Source organism: Scyliorhinus canicula, chromosome 2, assembly GCF_902713615.1.
Source record: "Scyliorhinus canicula chromosome 2, sScyCan1.1, whole genome shotgun sequence".
In the NCBI taxonomy this organism is placed as follows: domain Eukaryota; kingdom Metazoa; phylum Chordata; class Chondrichthyes; order Carcharhiniformes; family Scyliorhinidae; genus Scyliorhinus; species Scyliorhinus canicula.
Genome location: NC_052147.1, coordinates 168,927,379 through 168,941,106, shown reverse-complemented (window position 1 = coordinate 168,941,106; position 13,728 = coordinate 168,927,379). Strand labels below are relative to the sequence as shown.

At 43.8% G+C, this 13,728-nt stretch overlaps 1 protein-coding gene across 1 annotated transcript in view; it reads left to right on the top strand.

Annotated features, from left to right (window-relative positions):
- Positions 1–2,500: 2,500 nt before the first annotated feature.
- Positions 2,501–13,728, top strand: part of LOC119962294 (nmrA-like family domain-containing protein 1) — an 84,752-nt gene continuing 73,524 nt past the window's right edge. Inside the window, 2 exon segments of the mRNA XM_038790283.1 lie at positions 2,501–2,557; positions 7,828–7,936. Coding sequence (XP_038646211.1) covers positions 2,501–2,557; positions 7,828–7,936 — 166 coding nt within the window.

Here is a 13,728-nt window from a genome sequence, read left to right as displayed (position 1 = left end):
TGCCTTGTCATGAAGTCTGTTTGATGCCAGAATTTTTAGTACACACGATGGGCAAGTGCTGCAAATTTTACAATTGTTGCAACTGGAATCCACATTCTCACCATCATTAAGCAATAGCTTTAATACATCAAAGTTTGAAGCAAAAGAAAACAATTCCAATATTACTTGATCTTTGCTGATTTGTGGAAACAGCTTGATAATACCTTCCAATGCTTCATCTTCAAGGCCTTTCTCTGCAATAGCTTTAAACTTTGCTGGGTCCAAGCAGGACAAATCTTTATACAACTGTTTGTGTTGTACAAAGCGTGATTCTAGTGACTGGACAATGTGACCCATTATTAGATTAAACACATTTACTCGAAAATCAGCTAGAGAATCTGAGGAATTTCTTTCATCATCAATAAGCTCATCTGCCATTCGTTTCTTCTTCCTCTGCCTCTTAACTGGCAATGCTGTTTCCAATGCATCAATTTCCAATGTTTGATTTTCATCCATATTCATCTGTGAAATCTTGTCATTACATTTATTTACAAATTCTAAAGCCTTGCTGTGAACGTTATCAAATGTTCTTGTCTGTTCCTTCAACTTGTTGTAGCTGAATCTACCAAACTCCATGCAGTAAACATATCTAAACCACTTGTCTGTAGATAACTTGATAACGGGGTTGTAGTTTCAAATATATACAAGTAAGTAAATGCTGTCAATATGGTTTCAAACTTTAGAAGACTTTGAAGTAAAACATTTGCTTCATGTTTTGTTTTTGCATCAAGCTTTTCTGAATATTGTATCATTGATAAGCATGTCAATAGATTTACGAAAGTACTGGCAGCGGCATCATCAAAACGTCCAAATATAGTTGTTGCTGCATTGGATTTTCCTGACCATCTTGTCTCACCAATTAGCTTTAATCGTTTCATTTTTTCTTATCCTAGATGTTTTCCAACAACTTATATCCATACAGCCATTATCTTGTATGATGCTTTCATAAAAGTTGCTATATTCTGGAGCAAATTGAAAAAAGAAACTGCAGGCACACAACATTTTGTTGTTTCAGTTATCACCAAATTCAAGACATGGGCATAGCACCATATATGAACATGTTGATCAGCCACATCAGCAATTTTACTTTGTAAACCATTATACTGGCCATGGTAGCTTGCAGCGCCATCTGTGCTATCAGATAAACATTTTTGGGGGTCAATTTTAAGATGCTGTAATGTTTCAATCAATAGATCAAAAAGTCCCTGTCCTGTACCATCATTACTTGGCACAATGGAAAGTAGTCGCTCACAGATAATACCTTTAAGCACATACCGAATAATAATGCTTAACTGATCGATGGATGAATTATCTTGTGTTGAATCAACCTGAATAGAATAATATTTTGCTTGAGAAACTTCATGACTAATTCTTTCTTGTATCATAATTTTGATTAACATGTTTATAGTTGTTTTACTCAGGTATGTAACAAGTCCACCACGGCCTTTACTTTGAGTCTTTCCTTGTTGCTTTAATCGTTTGATTCTTGTTTTGCACTGCAGAAACGTGAGCTGCCATAATGGGGGTCATATTTTGCCATCAACTGCACTGTAGCTAACAAATTGCCATGATTCAGAACCTCATTATCTAGAGTGTAGGCCGATTCATTTCTGTAACCTCGAAAAGAAAGTGCTTGCTTGCCTAACATCTTTATGATGTCTATAATCCTCATGACAATACTTCTCTGCTTCAATACTTCTTCTTTCCTTTTAATTAGTGATGCTGCAAAAAATTTATCTAAGGTGCCATCATTAACCACACTGACATATTGCTGAACATTTCTGACATGTGTTGTTGTCGATTCATGTAAAGTCAAGCTCTGGCTAATACGCCTGTAGTCACTAAAGCCACGTACAAAGGGTGATGGATTACAAGTGTTGGGAAACTCAAAGGCTAAGCAGTATGAACAATATAAGCATCTATTTTCTTTGTTATATGTTAGCCATTTTCTTGGGACTGAGTCATTCATAATTTTCCTCTCATACAAACGAGCATCAAATGGCAGATCATCAAGTGGCTGAAGTGGATGTTCAGCAAAAAACTGTTTTAGCTTTGCTCGTGATGGATATTGGAAGATTCCAGTAATTGATCTTTCATTTTCTTGCGTAGGTTCATTTACAGGATGTGCTTCAGAAACCAAGCCATTTATGCTTGAAGGAATATCTGATTCCCTGTCACTAGTTGAAGCTATGTCTTCAGATGTTGCAACTACAAGCAGTACAGATACCGGAACAAGGAAGCCAGAAGAAATATTGGGCCTGGGTTGATTTGTAATGGATGCACTTAATCCAATTTGCCTGTCTGAGTAAGCATATATATATCCACCCACATCAGTAAAGCTCTGCCACATCAGTCGAACTGTTCCCAGTCTACTTGACCTCAGAAAGGCTTGTGCTTTAGGATAATGCCAGTTGTCACAATAGCAGTATAACTCACCTTGTATGGCAGAGCATTTTCTGACATGGCGATCTATCCAACTCCTGAATCGTTCATCATATCCATGGCTCATACATGCATGGTAATCCACCCAGATTGATGTCTATTGGTATTTTCTCCAACTGTGTATACTAGCTGATTAGGTAAATGGGTTTGGGATCCCATAAGCCCATGGACTAATGAAAACCATTACATTATGTCCATTTTGGCCTGCTGCGTACGTTAATTTATTAGCATATTATTTAATTCATCTTGGGAGGAGGGGTGGAATTCAAGTTTCTGAAGCATAATGACAATAGCATAATTGACAAAGACATGATGAACATCAAAATAACCATTCTATTGACAGTGGTGGGTGATCAGTAATGTTAAAATGGATGGAATAATTCATGTATGTGTTAAGCCTGTATGTCTCCAGATGAATTTTAGGATGCAATCTAATAATAAAAAAAGCTGGTTTGTGATCTGCTGAGTAGATTCGTTATTGATTGCAGCTGTGGATTGTTGTGATAGACTTTAATTGTGAAGTAATCAATACTAATTTAGTTTTAAAAAGCCACATCCATCTGGGCCACTTAGGAAAGAATGTAATGGTTCAAATTACATGCATCATGGATACAGTGTGTGCTTGTAATAGCTCGCTGCCAAAAGTCAATCATTAATGAAGATTTTTGATGCATAAAAGGAAACCTGATGAGACCATTAGAAGAGAGGAGAAATTGCTAATGTCATAGGCCATTTATGGCTCCAATGAGACTCAATAAAAACCCAGATACTGCATACTGCTCATAATCTCTATGTATATGCTGTATACATATTTTTATTATTTTCCCCTTACCAGTTTCCTCCTTTCTCTCCTTGCTTTGGTATCTTTTGTCTTTTTTTGTTCTTAAGATGTAGGTGACCCGGGCAAGGCTAAATTAATTGTTGTGCCTAGTTGCTCAGTGGTGGTGAGCCATTACCAATCTCCTGGTGAAGGTGCTCCACAATCACCATAATATCCATTATTAATGTGGAAGCAAAGACTTACCTCCCATTAAGAAAGGTAACTTTATAGGCACGATCTAGACAAGTTTTGTTTGATTAGTAACTTAATAAAATTATTTAAATGAATTTAAATTTTTTTATTGGTTTGCATTTATAGTAATATTGTAAGGAACATTGTGCAGTAATATAGAGATATCTACATATATACACACACAATAGCAAAGAATGTAAAAACAAGAAGACACAACTATAGGGACATACACAGGTATGTGGGCCTCACGGTAGCATGGTGGTTAGCATCAATGCTTCACAGCTCCAGGGTCCCAGGTTCGATTCCCGGCTGGGTCACTGTCTGTGTGGAGTCTGCACGTCCTCCCCGTGTGTGCGTGGGTTTCCTCCGGGTGCTCCGGTTTCCTCCCACAGTCCAAAGATGTGCGGGTTAGGTGGATTGGCCATGATAAATTGCCCGTAGTGTAAGGTTAATGGGGGGATTGTTGGGTTACGGGTATACGGGTTACGTGGGTTTAAAGTAGGGTGATCATTGTTCGGCACAACATCGAGGGCCGAAGGGCCTGTTCTGTTCTGTGCTGTACTGTTCTATGTTCTATGTAGGTATGTATACAAGGGTAGCCTGTGTATAGATACAGATATAGGAGCGCTGGTTTCGGGTCTCCCGTCATCGGCTACCCACTCCGTGTCAGACTTACTTTGTATGTGTCACCTCCAGGTATTAAAACATACCAGGGATGTGTTTGGTGCCACTGAGGCGTACTTTGGTGTGGTCGCATCCATGTATCTCCTCGCCCTTGGTCCCTCTGGCTCCTCTGCCTTGCTCGCCCTACATCCTGGTTGGTGCCTCCATCCCCACCCCATTTCCTGCCTTGACCCCTCTACCCTCACACTACCATCCTGCCCACCCCCCCTTTTCATTTGTTCTGTTTATGCGTCCCGTTCTGTTCTCCCCCCCCCCCCCCCCCCCTCCCCACCCCTCCCCACCTACCACCCCGCTTATTGGTTGTTGGTTACAAACAGGTCTTGGAACAGGTCTGGTGAATTGCCTCCACATGTTGTGGAAGCTTTCCTCCGATCCCGGTATTGAGAATTAAATTTTTTCTAATTTGAGGAATGTTGCTAGGTCAGACATCCAGGCTGAAGAGGGGCGGGGAGGTTCCTCAAGTCCTGGGGGTTGGGTGGGCCCGGGCTGTCGATAAAGGCATGACCCTGGGGCCCTCCCCTGAGTTGAGTGTCCTGTGTCTGGACTACCCCTTCCAGTCCTGGGCAACCTGAAGATAACCCTTGGCATGTTCCACAGCATCATCCTGGTCAGACTTTTGAAACTCTGAAGTGGCCTCCTCACCCTGAACTGCTCTGCCTGGCAGCTGATGAGCAGTCCAGGGAGTTCAGTGAAGAATCAATGCAGGAACACTTTCACTTTCCTAACATCTGCTCCTTTGAAACTACAGCGTTTTGAAGTATCAGAGCCTTCCAGAAAGCCCTCAAAAGGGCTTCAAATCCCCGGGGATTCTTTGAAATGCTGCACATCCATTCAATTTCACAGAACAGCTCCTTTCACTAGCCTGTGATTGACAGTTTCATGGTTCAGACACAGCTGCTAGACATTGTATTTATTTATATAAATGTAGAAAATAGGAGCAGGAGGAGGCCATTTGACCCTTCGAGCCTGCTCCACCATTCATTATGACCATGGCTGATCATCCAACTCAATAGCCTAATCCTGCTTTCCCCCCATATCCTTTGATCCCCTTCACCCCAAGTGAAAGCATGCAATGTTTTGGCCTCAACCACTTCCTGTAGTAATGAGTCCCACAGGCCGACCACTCTCTGCGTGAAGAAATTTCTCCTCATCTCTGTCCTAACTATCTTTCCTTTCAGGCTTGAATGCCTCTCAAGTACCCGCTATTAATCCTAACCGCAATGTTTATAAACACTCTTGTTATGATTGACATTATATGCTTTAAGTTGAAATACTTTACCAAATTTCTATATTGATGAATTGGTAATCATCCTCTTCGGCGATCACTCGCTAAAGAGTATGATAGTCCACCCAAGAAACTCCCTGTCACTGGTCATGGGTCTGTGGGTTCTCGCATGGCTGATGAGCCCAATCCTAGAGCCGCATATTCGACTGTATACTTGGCACGTATTTATGGGAGGTGGGATTGGTCCTTGGACATTAGATCACTGGTAAATGCTTTCTCAGGCTCCTTTTTCGGCCTGCTCGCCATCGTGTGTCCTCAAAAAATTATGCCTCTTCAATCAAGAGGCTCCTCCAAGTAGGTCTCTTCTGAGCAAAGGTCTCCCAGACATTGATGTCAATGATTCATTTCTTGAGGTAAGCCTTCAGGGTGTCCCTGAAATGCTTCCTTTGTCCTCCTCTTGTTCAGGAGCCTTGAGCTGGGCGAAAAAGATTTGCTTTGGCAGTCAGGACACTTGACATCCGAAGCAAATAGCCGACCCAATGGAGTTGGTTTGGATGATCATGCCTCGATGCTAGTGCTCTTGGCTCCTTCAAGGACACTAATGATAATATACCTGTCCTCCCAGCTGATGTGGAGAATCCATTTCAGACAGCATTGAACATGTAACATACAGTGCAGAAGGAGGCCATTCGACCCATCAAGTCTGCACCGACCCACTTAAGCCCTCACTTCCATCCGATCCCCGTAACCCAATAACCCCTCCTAACCTTTTTGGACGCTAAGGGCAATTTGGCATGGCCAATCCACCTAACCTGCACATCTTTGGACTGTGCGAGGAAACCTACGCAGACATGGGGAGAACGTGCAGACTCCACACTGACAGTGACCCAGCAAGGAATCGAACCTGGGACCCTGGCACTCGCTAGCCACTTGTGCTACCGTGCTGCCCACCAAAGGAGGCCATTTGGCCCATCGAGTCTGCAACGGCCCTTACAAAGAGCACCCCATTCAAGCCCACGTACCTACCCTATCCCTGTAACCCCCACTTAACCTTGTTTTTTTTGGACACGAAGGGCAATTTAGCATGGCCAATCCACCTAACCTGCACATGTTTGGACTGTAGGAGGAAACCGGAGCACCCGGAGGAAACCCACGCAGACACGGGAGGAATGTGCAAGAGTGAAAACACAGAGCCGGGAATCGAACCTGGGACCTGGGAGCTGTGAAGCAACTGTGCTAATCACTATGCTACCGTGCTGCCCGATAAATGGGGCCTTGAGGTGGCATCTGTAGGTAGTCCAAGTTTCTGAGCCTTATCAGAGAATTGGGAGGACTACTGCCTTGTACATGAGGCTCTTGGTGTCAGCACAGATGTTGCGGTCGTCAAAAACCCTCGCCTTAGACGTCTGAAGGTGGGGTTAGTGGATTAGATGTGAAATTATGGGAGTCAGTGAGCTCAGTTGGGCTGGATAGCTGGTTCGTGATGCGGAGCGACGCCAACAGCACAGGTTCAATTCCCATACCGACTGAGGTTATTCATTAAGGCCACTCAACCTTTCCCCACGCCTGAGGTATGGTGCCCTTCAGGTTCAATCATCACCAGTCAGTTCGAAAAGGGGAGACCCTGCCGATGGTCCTCTGAGACGGTGGCAACTTCAGTTGGTGAATGAAATGACTTTTAAAATAAAATAAATTAAAAGTGTAAAATATGGTAGCTTTCTATTTGCATCCTATTTGATACTAACCCTGTTTCCCAAGCCTCCCATTTGCAATATATCCTGCTTGACGCTCCTGGTTGCTGTGGGCCCTTCCTCTCGTTGACCCTCCAACTTGCATCCTCTCCTGCACCCTAACCCACCCTCTTGCTGTCGTCCCACTGTCTTGCGGTCTCCATCACTTTCTAACTCACTTCCTCATTGAATCTCCCACTCCCCAGTTCTCCCGAACACCGCTTCCCGTTCCAGGAAGGTCCTCGGTCCAGTTCCAGATCCAATCTGAAGCCAGTGCTCTGGTGTTGTGAAAGTACAGTACTTGATGGTGCTGAGCTAAGGTTGGTTATAAATAATGCATTTTAAAATTGCTCCTCCGTGCTTCCCTCTCCTGAACCATCGCTGTGATTGACGGCTTGGAGGTGAGTGATAAGCGACAGGAGGAGCAGGTTCAACTCCAAAGTGATCTTTGACTCAGATCACTTAAAAAAGGAACTTAAACTTGAATAACGAAAGGAAGAAGATGGTTTGCACAGGACTAGTGGGTTTTCGCGATGTGACCCTCCAAATAAGTAGTTGTGGCAGTTTTAGGACCCTTGGGATGCGGCTGCAGTGAGGAGTGGTGGAAATGTACACGTCAGACAGGATATGAAATGAAAGTAAACTCATTTCTGGTTTCACATGCTATTGTCTGCATTTAAAAAACACTTCTGCAGCTGAACCTGCACTTTCACAGCCTCGGAGTTCCAGCTTCTGATCTAGATTTGCGACCTTCCTTAAATAGTTCAGGAGAGAAAGCAGGGGAATTGGAGAGCAAAAGTTTCGGTGAGAGGATGAGTCGGAGTGGATGAGGCTGCAAGTTGGAGGGTCGGCAGCAAAGACAGGATCGGGGAATGGGAGAGCCCTCTTCAAAATGGTGCCGATTGATCATATGACCCTATTTCAGATTGGCGGGAAGGTACTTTAAACAAGGAATGCAATGCTAAATGGGTTTGCACCCTCCATTAACTTAACAATGTTAAAGTAAAACAATGTTACCCTGGGCAACATTAAGTGGGGACTAAGTGTCATAATTTCCTAATTTACTCTCAACGGATCTGGCATTAACTTTCATCTCTGCTGTTAAATCAGTTCCCAGGAGTAAATATTTCTAATGCATGTTAAGTATGGAACTGTGTTTTTTAAACGATAAAACTGGTGTTAATGCATTTTGCTTATTATCTAATTAAGTAGCAATTAACACAGAGCACGTACATTTATTTAGGATGATCCGATTACCAATATTGTGGTAATTTATCCAATTTAGAGCCAGTATTAAATTATTTGCGGAATCTTGCAGAGTTTCAATGGTGAGCAGACTATGAGACGTTCATCAAAGGAGGAGTCTTTTAGTGAACCCTATAGCATGAGTGAGTGTGGCATTCACCCAATATATTTTGGAGCAGGAGTAGCAACGACAAAAGAACACCATGATTCAAAGATCTAAAAAAAAATTCAAGTATCCAATTCTTTTTTTATTCCAATTAAGGGGCAATTTTGTGTGGCCACTTCATCTACCCTGCACATCTTTGGGTTGTGGGGGTGAGAACATGACTTAAAGATGGTTCATTCATGCAGGTGGATGTTCAGCATCCTGTTGTACCTGGTGTAGTCTGGGAACTACTATCAGTTAGTTGTATTTGTACTCAATTGTATGCATGTACTGGATATTGACTGGGGATTCACTTGTGCTCCTATAAAAAGGGACCCCTTGAAGGGTGGCCCCTTTAACTTGTTAATTTGTCCCTCAGTTAATTTATTTTAGTTGTTCTTGTCATACTCAAAATAAATTTAAAAGGAACTCCGCTCTGGAAAGCAGCACTGCCGCCTGCGTTCTGTAGACTGCCCCGCAGGTGTTTTGCCCCACCTCCGTTCCTCTTCCTCCCCCTTACGTTACTCTTTAAAAATTACTATTTTTATTGAGATCTTAATGATATTTTTTACAAATTTACAAAAAAACATGTAGTAACAGGAATAACCCCCTCCACCTATATAAGTTAACCCCCCCCCCCCCCCCCCCCCCCCCGACTGTTTTATCATTTCATTGGTCTCGCATTTTATATGACATATATTTTTTGGGCTTTTGTTATTTACATGTGACAGCACCATCAGAAAATGGGAGAGGGAGGCGTTACATGCAAGGTGCCCAGATAACCTCGCCTCTATCCCCATTCCCCTTTAGGATTCCTTTACGTTTTTGTGGTGGAAGTCTGACACTGACATCTGTGATGCTGGGATCACAGTTGGAGGGCAAGATGGATTATCAATTTGGCACTTCTGGCTGAAAATGGTTGCAAATGTTCAGTTTTGTCCAACATACCAGGCTGCTCCACTATTGAGGATGGGGATATTTGTGAAGGCTGCTCCTGTGGTTAGTTGTTTGATTGTCGGCCACCTTTCATTACTAGGCATAGATGGTTGGCAGAACTTCAATCTGATCTGTTGGCTTTGCTCTGAATATTGCATGCTGCTTCTGCTGTTTAGTAAGGATGTAGCAGAATCCCTACAGTGCAGAAGGAGGCCATTCAGTCCACCGAGTCTGCACTGGCCCTTGGAAAGAGCAGCCTACTTCAGCCCACACCACCACCCTATCCTTGTAACCCAGTAACCCACCTAACATTTAATAATAATAATAATAATCATCATCATCGCTTATTGTCACAAGTAGGCTTCAATGAAGTTACTGTGAAAAGCCCCTAGTCGCCACATTCCGGCGCCTGTTCGGGGAGGCCAGTACGGGAACTAACCCGCGCTTCTGGCCTTGTTCTGCATTACAAGCCAGCCATTTAGCCCAGTGTGCTAAACCAGCCCCATTTGGGCTGTAAGGGGCAATTTAGCATGGCCAATCCACCTAACCTCCACATCGTTGGACTGTGGGAGGAAACCGGAGCACCCGGAGGAAGCCCACGCACACACGGGGAGAATGTGCAAACTCCACACAGACAGTCATCTGAGGCCGGAATTGAACCCGGGTCCCTGGAGCTGTGAGGCAGCAATGGTAACCATTGTGCCACCGTGCCACCCTGTGTTATAGCTTCACCAGGTTGGCTCCCCAGTTTTAGTTTTGCTTGGTGCTCTCCTTCACTTTTCATTGAACCAGGGTTGACCGGCTTGGTGGTAATGATAGGGGGGGATATGCCTGACCATGGGGTTACAGATTGTGGTTGAATACAATTCTGCTGATGGCCTAAGCGGCACCAGTTTTTAGCTGTTCAATCTGTTACCAATCTATCTTATTTAGCACGGCAGTAGTGCCGCACAACACATTATAGGGTGCCCTCAGTGTAAGGTGGGACTTTGACTCCACAAGGACTGTGTGGTGGTCACTCTGACCAATATTGTCAATGATAGTTCCATCTGTGACAGGTCATCATTGGAGAGGGTGAGGTTTATTCAGGTTTTCCTCCTTGTTAGTTCTCTCATGACCTGTTGCAGGCCTTGTCTGGCAGATGGGTGCTTCAGGACTCAGCTATCTCAGTCTGTAGTGTTGCCACTGAGCCATTCATGAGCTTTGAAGTCACCCACATCCTGTGCTATTGCTACCCTCAAATCTTCTTCTAAGCAGTGTTCATCATGGGCAAGTGCAAACTCATCAGCTGAGTGAAGACAGTAGGTGATAATCAGTGGCAGGTATCTTTGCCCATTTGATGGAGTTTGGAGTCAATATTGAGGCAGGGTGTATTTGTCATTTCCGGTACCTTGGTTGAAGCTGGACCAGCTTTATGCTTCAACCTTTCTATCAATGATTTGGTTCAACTGATTGGCTTGCTAGGCCATTTCAGAGAGCAATTAAGAGTCAACACATTGCTGTGGGAGTGACATGTAGGATAGACTGGATAAAGATGGCAGATTTCCTTCCCTAAAAGGTATTAGTAAGTCAGATGGATTTTTATGACAATCTGGTAGTTCCATGGTCCAGAGGGTATGTTTAGTGAGTTTCAACAAGGAGCATTAGGTGAGTCTCAGAAGGAAGGAGGAGCAAGTGGAGTTGGCATTTGAACAGATTATGAAGTTGTTTCTAAGGGCAATGAATAATCTAAGCTCTGCTTAAATAATTCCAAATGTATCAGAGAGAATGCACACTTAGAGCATAGAGTCTGGGCTGCACAGTGGCGCAGTGGCTAGCACTGCTGCCTCATGACACCGAGGCCCCAGGTTCGATCCCGTCCCTGGGTCACTGTCCACGTCGAGTTTGCACATTCTCCTCGTGTTTGCGTGGGTTTAGCCCCCACAACCCAAAGACGTGCAGGTAGGTGGATTGGCCACGGTAAATTGCCCCTTAATTGGAAAAAATTAATTCAGTATTCTAAATTTATTTTTTAAAGAAGAGTCATAGAGTCTGAGAGGTTTACAGCATGAAAACAGGCCCTTCGGCCCAACTGTCCATGCCACCCAGTTTTTACCACTAAGCTAGTCCCAATTGCCCGCATTTGGCCCATATCTCCCTATACCCAGCATTCCCGTATAACTGTCTAAATGCTTTTTAAAAGACAAAATTGTATCCGCCTCTACTACTGTCTCTGGTAGCTCATTCCAGACACTCACCACCCGCTGTGTGAAAAAACTTCCCCTCTGGACCCTTTTGTATTTCTCCCCTTTCACCTTAAACCTATGTTCTCTTGTTTTAGGCTCCCCTACCTTTGGAAGGAACGTTGTCTGTCTACCACATCTATGCCCCTCATTATTTCGTAGACCTCTATAAGATCACCCCGTAGTCCTACGCTCCAGGGGAAAAAATCCTAGTCTATCCAGGCTCTCCTTATAACTCAAACCATCAAGTCCCGGTAGCATCCTCGTAAATATTTTCTGCACTGTTTCTTTTCAAAAAAATAAATTTAGAGTACCCAATTAGTTTTTTCCAAGTGAGGGGCAATTTAGTGTGGCCAATCCACCTACCCTGCACATCTTTGGGTTGTGGGGGCGACACCCACGCAAACACGGGGAGAATGTGCAAACTCCACACGGACAGTGACCCAGATCGGGATTGAACCGGGGACTTTGGCGCCGTGAGGCAGCAGTGCTAACCACTGCACCACATCCTGCCCCTTCTGCACTCTTTCTAGTTTAATAATATTCTTTCTATGATAGAGTGACCGGAACTGTACACAGTATTCTAATGTCAGCAAGACGTCCCAACTCCTGTATTCAATGTTCTGCCCAATGAAACCAAGCATGCCGAATGCCTTCTTCACCATCCTGTCCACCTGTGATTCCACTTTCAAGGAGCTATGAACCTGTACTCCTCGGTCTCTTTGTTCCATAACTGTCTCCAACACCCTACCATTAACTGAGTAGGCCTTGCCCTGATTCGATCTGCAAAATGCATCACCTCACATTTATCTAAATTAAACTCCATCTGCCATTCATTGGCCCACTGGCCCAATTGATCAAGATCCTGTTGCAATCCTAGATAACTGTCTTCACTGTCCACTCTGCCACTAATCTTGGTGTCACCTCTAAATTTACTAACCATACCTCCTAAACTCTCATCCAAATCATTAATATAAATAATAAATAATAATAGACCCAACACTGATTCCTGAGGCACACCGCTGGTCACAGGCCTCCAGTTTGAAAAGCAACCCTCCACAACCACCCTTTGCCTTCTGTCGTCAAGCCAATTTTGCATCCAATTGGCTACCTCACCCTGGATCCCATGAGATTTAACCTCATGCAACAACCTCCCATGCGGTACCTTGTCAAAGACCTTGCTAAAGTCCATATAGACAACCTCAACTGAACTTCCCTCATCTACCTTCTTGGTTACCCCTTCAAAAAACTTAATCAAATTCATGAGGCATGATTTTCTATTCACAAAGCCACGCTGACTGTCCCCAATCAGTCCTTGCCTCACTAAATGCCTGTAGATCCTGTGTCTCAGAATACCTGCCAACAACTCACCTACCACAATCATTAGGCTCACCTGGTCTGTAGTTCCCATGCTTTTCCCTTGCAGGCATTCTCAAACAAAGGCACAACATTTACTACCCTTCAATCTTTTGGCATATCACCTGTGGCGGTCAACGATTCAAACATCTTTGCTAGGTGATCTGCAACTTCCTCCCTAGCCTTCCGCAATTTCCTGGGATACATTTTATCAGGTCCCGGGGATTTATCTACCTTGATGCACTTTGAGACGTCCAGCACCTGTTTTTGTAATATGTACACTCCTCAAGACATCACTATTTATTTCCCCGAGTTCCCTAACATTCATACATTTCTCAACAGTAAATACTGATGAGAAATATTAATTTAGGATCTCACCCATCTCTTGTGAATCCGCACATAGATGCCCTTGTGGATCCTCAAGAGGCCCTACCCTCTCCCTCATTACTCTTTTGTCCTTTATGTATTTGTTGAAGATTTTTGGATTCTCCTTTGCTTTATCTGGCAAAGCAATTTCATGTCCCCTTTCTGCCCTCCTGATTTCTCTTTTAACTCTACTCTGACAACCTCTATACTCTTTAAGGGATCCACTTGATCCTAGTTCCCTATACGTGTCATATGCCTGCTTCTTAATTTTGACCAGGGCCTCAATATCCCGAGTCATCCAGGGTTCCCTACTTCTACCAGACTTG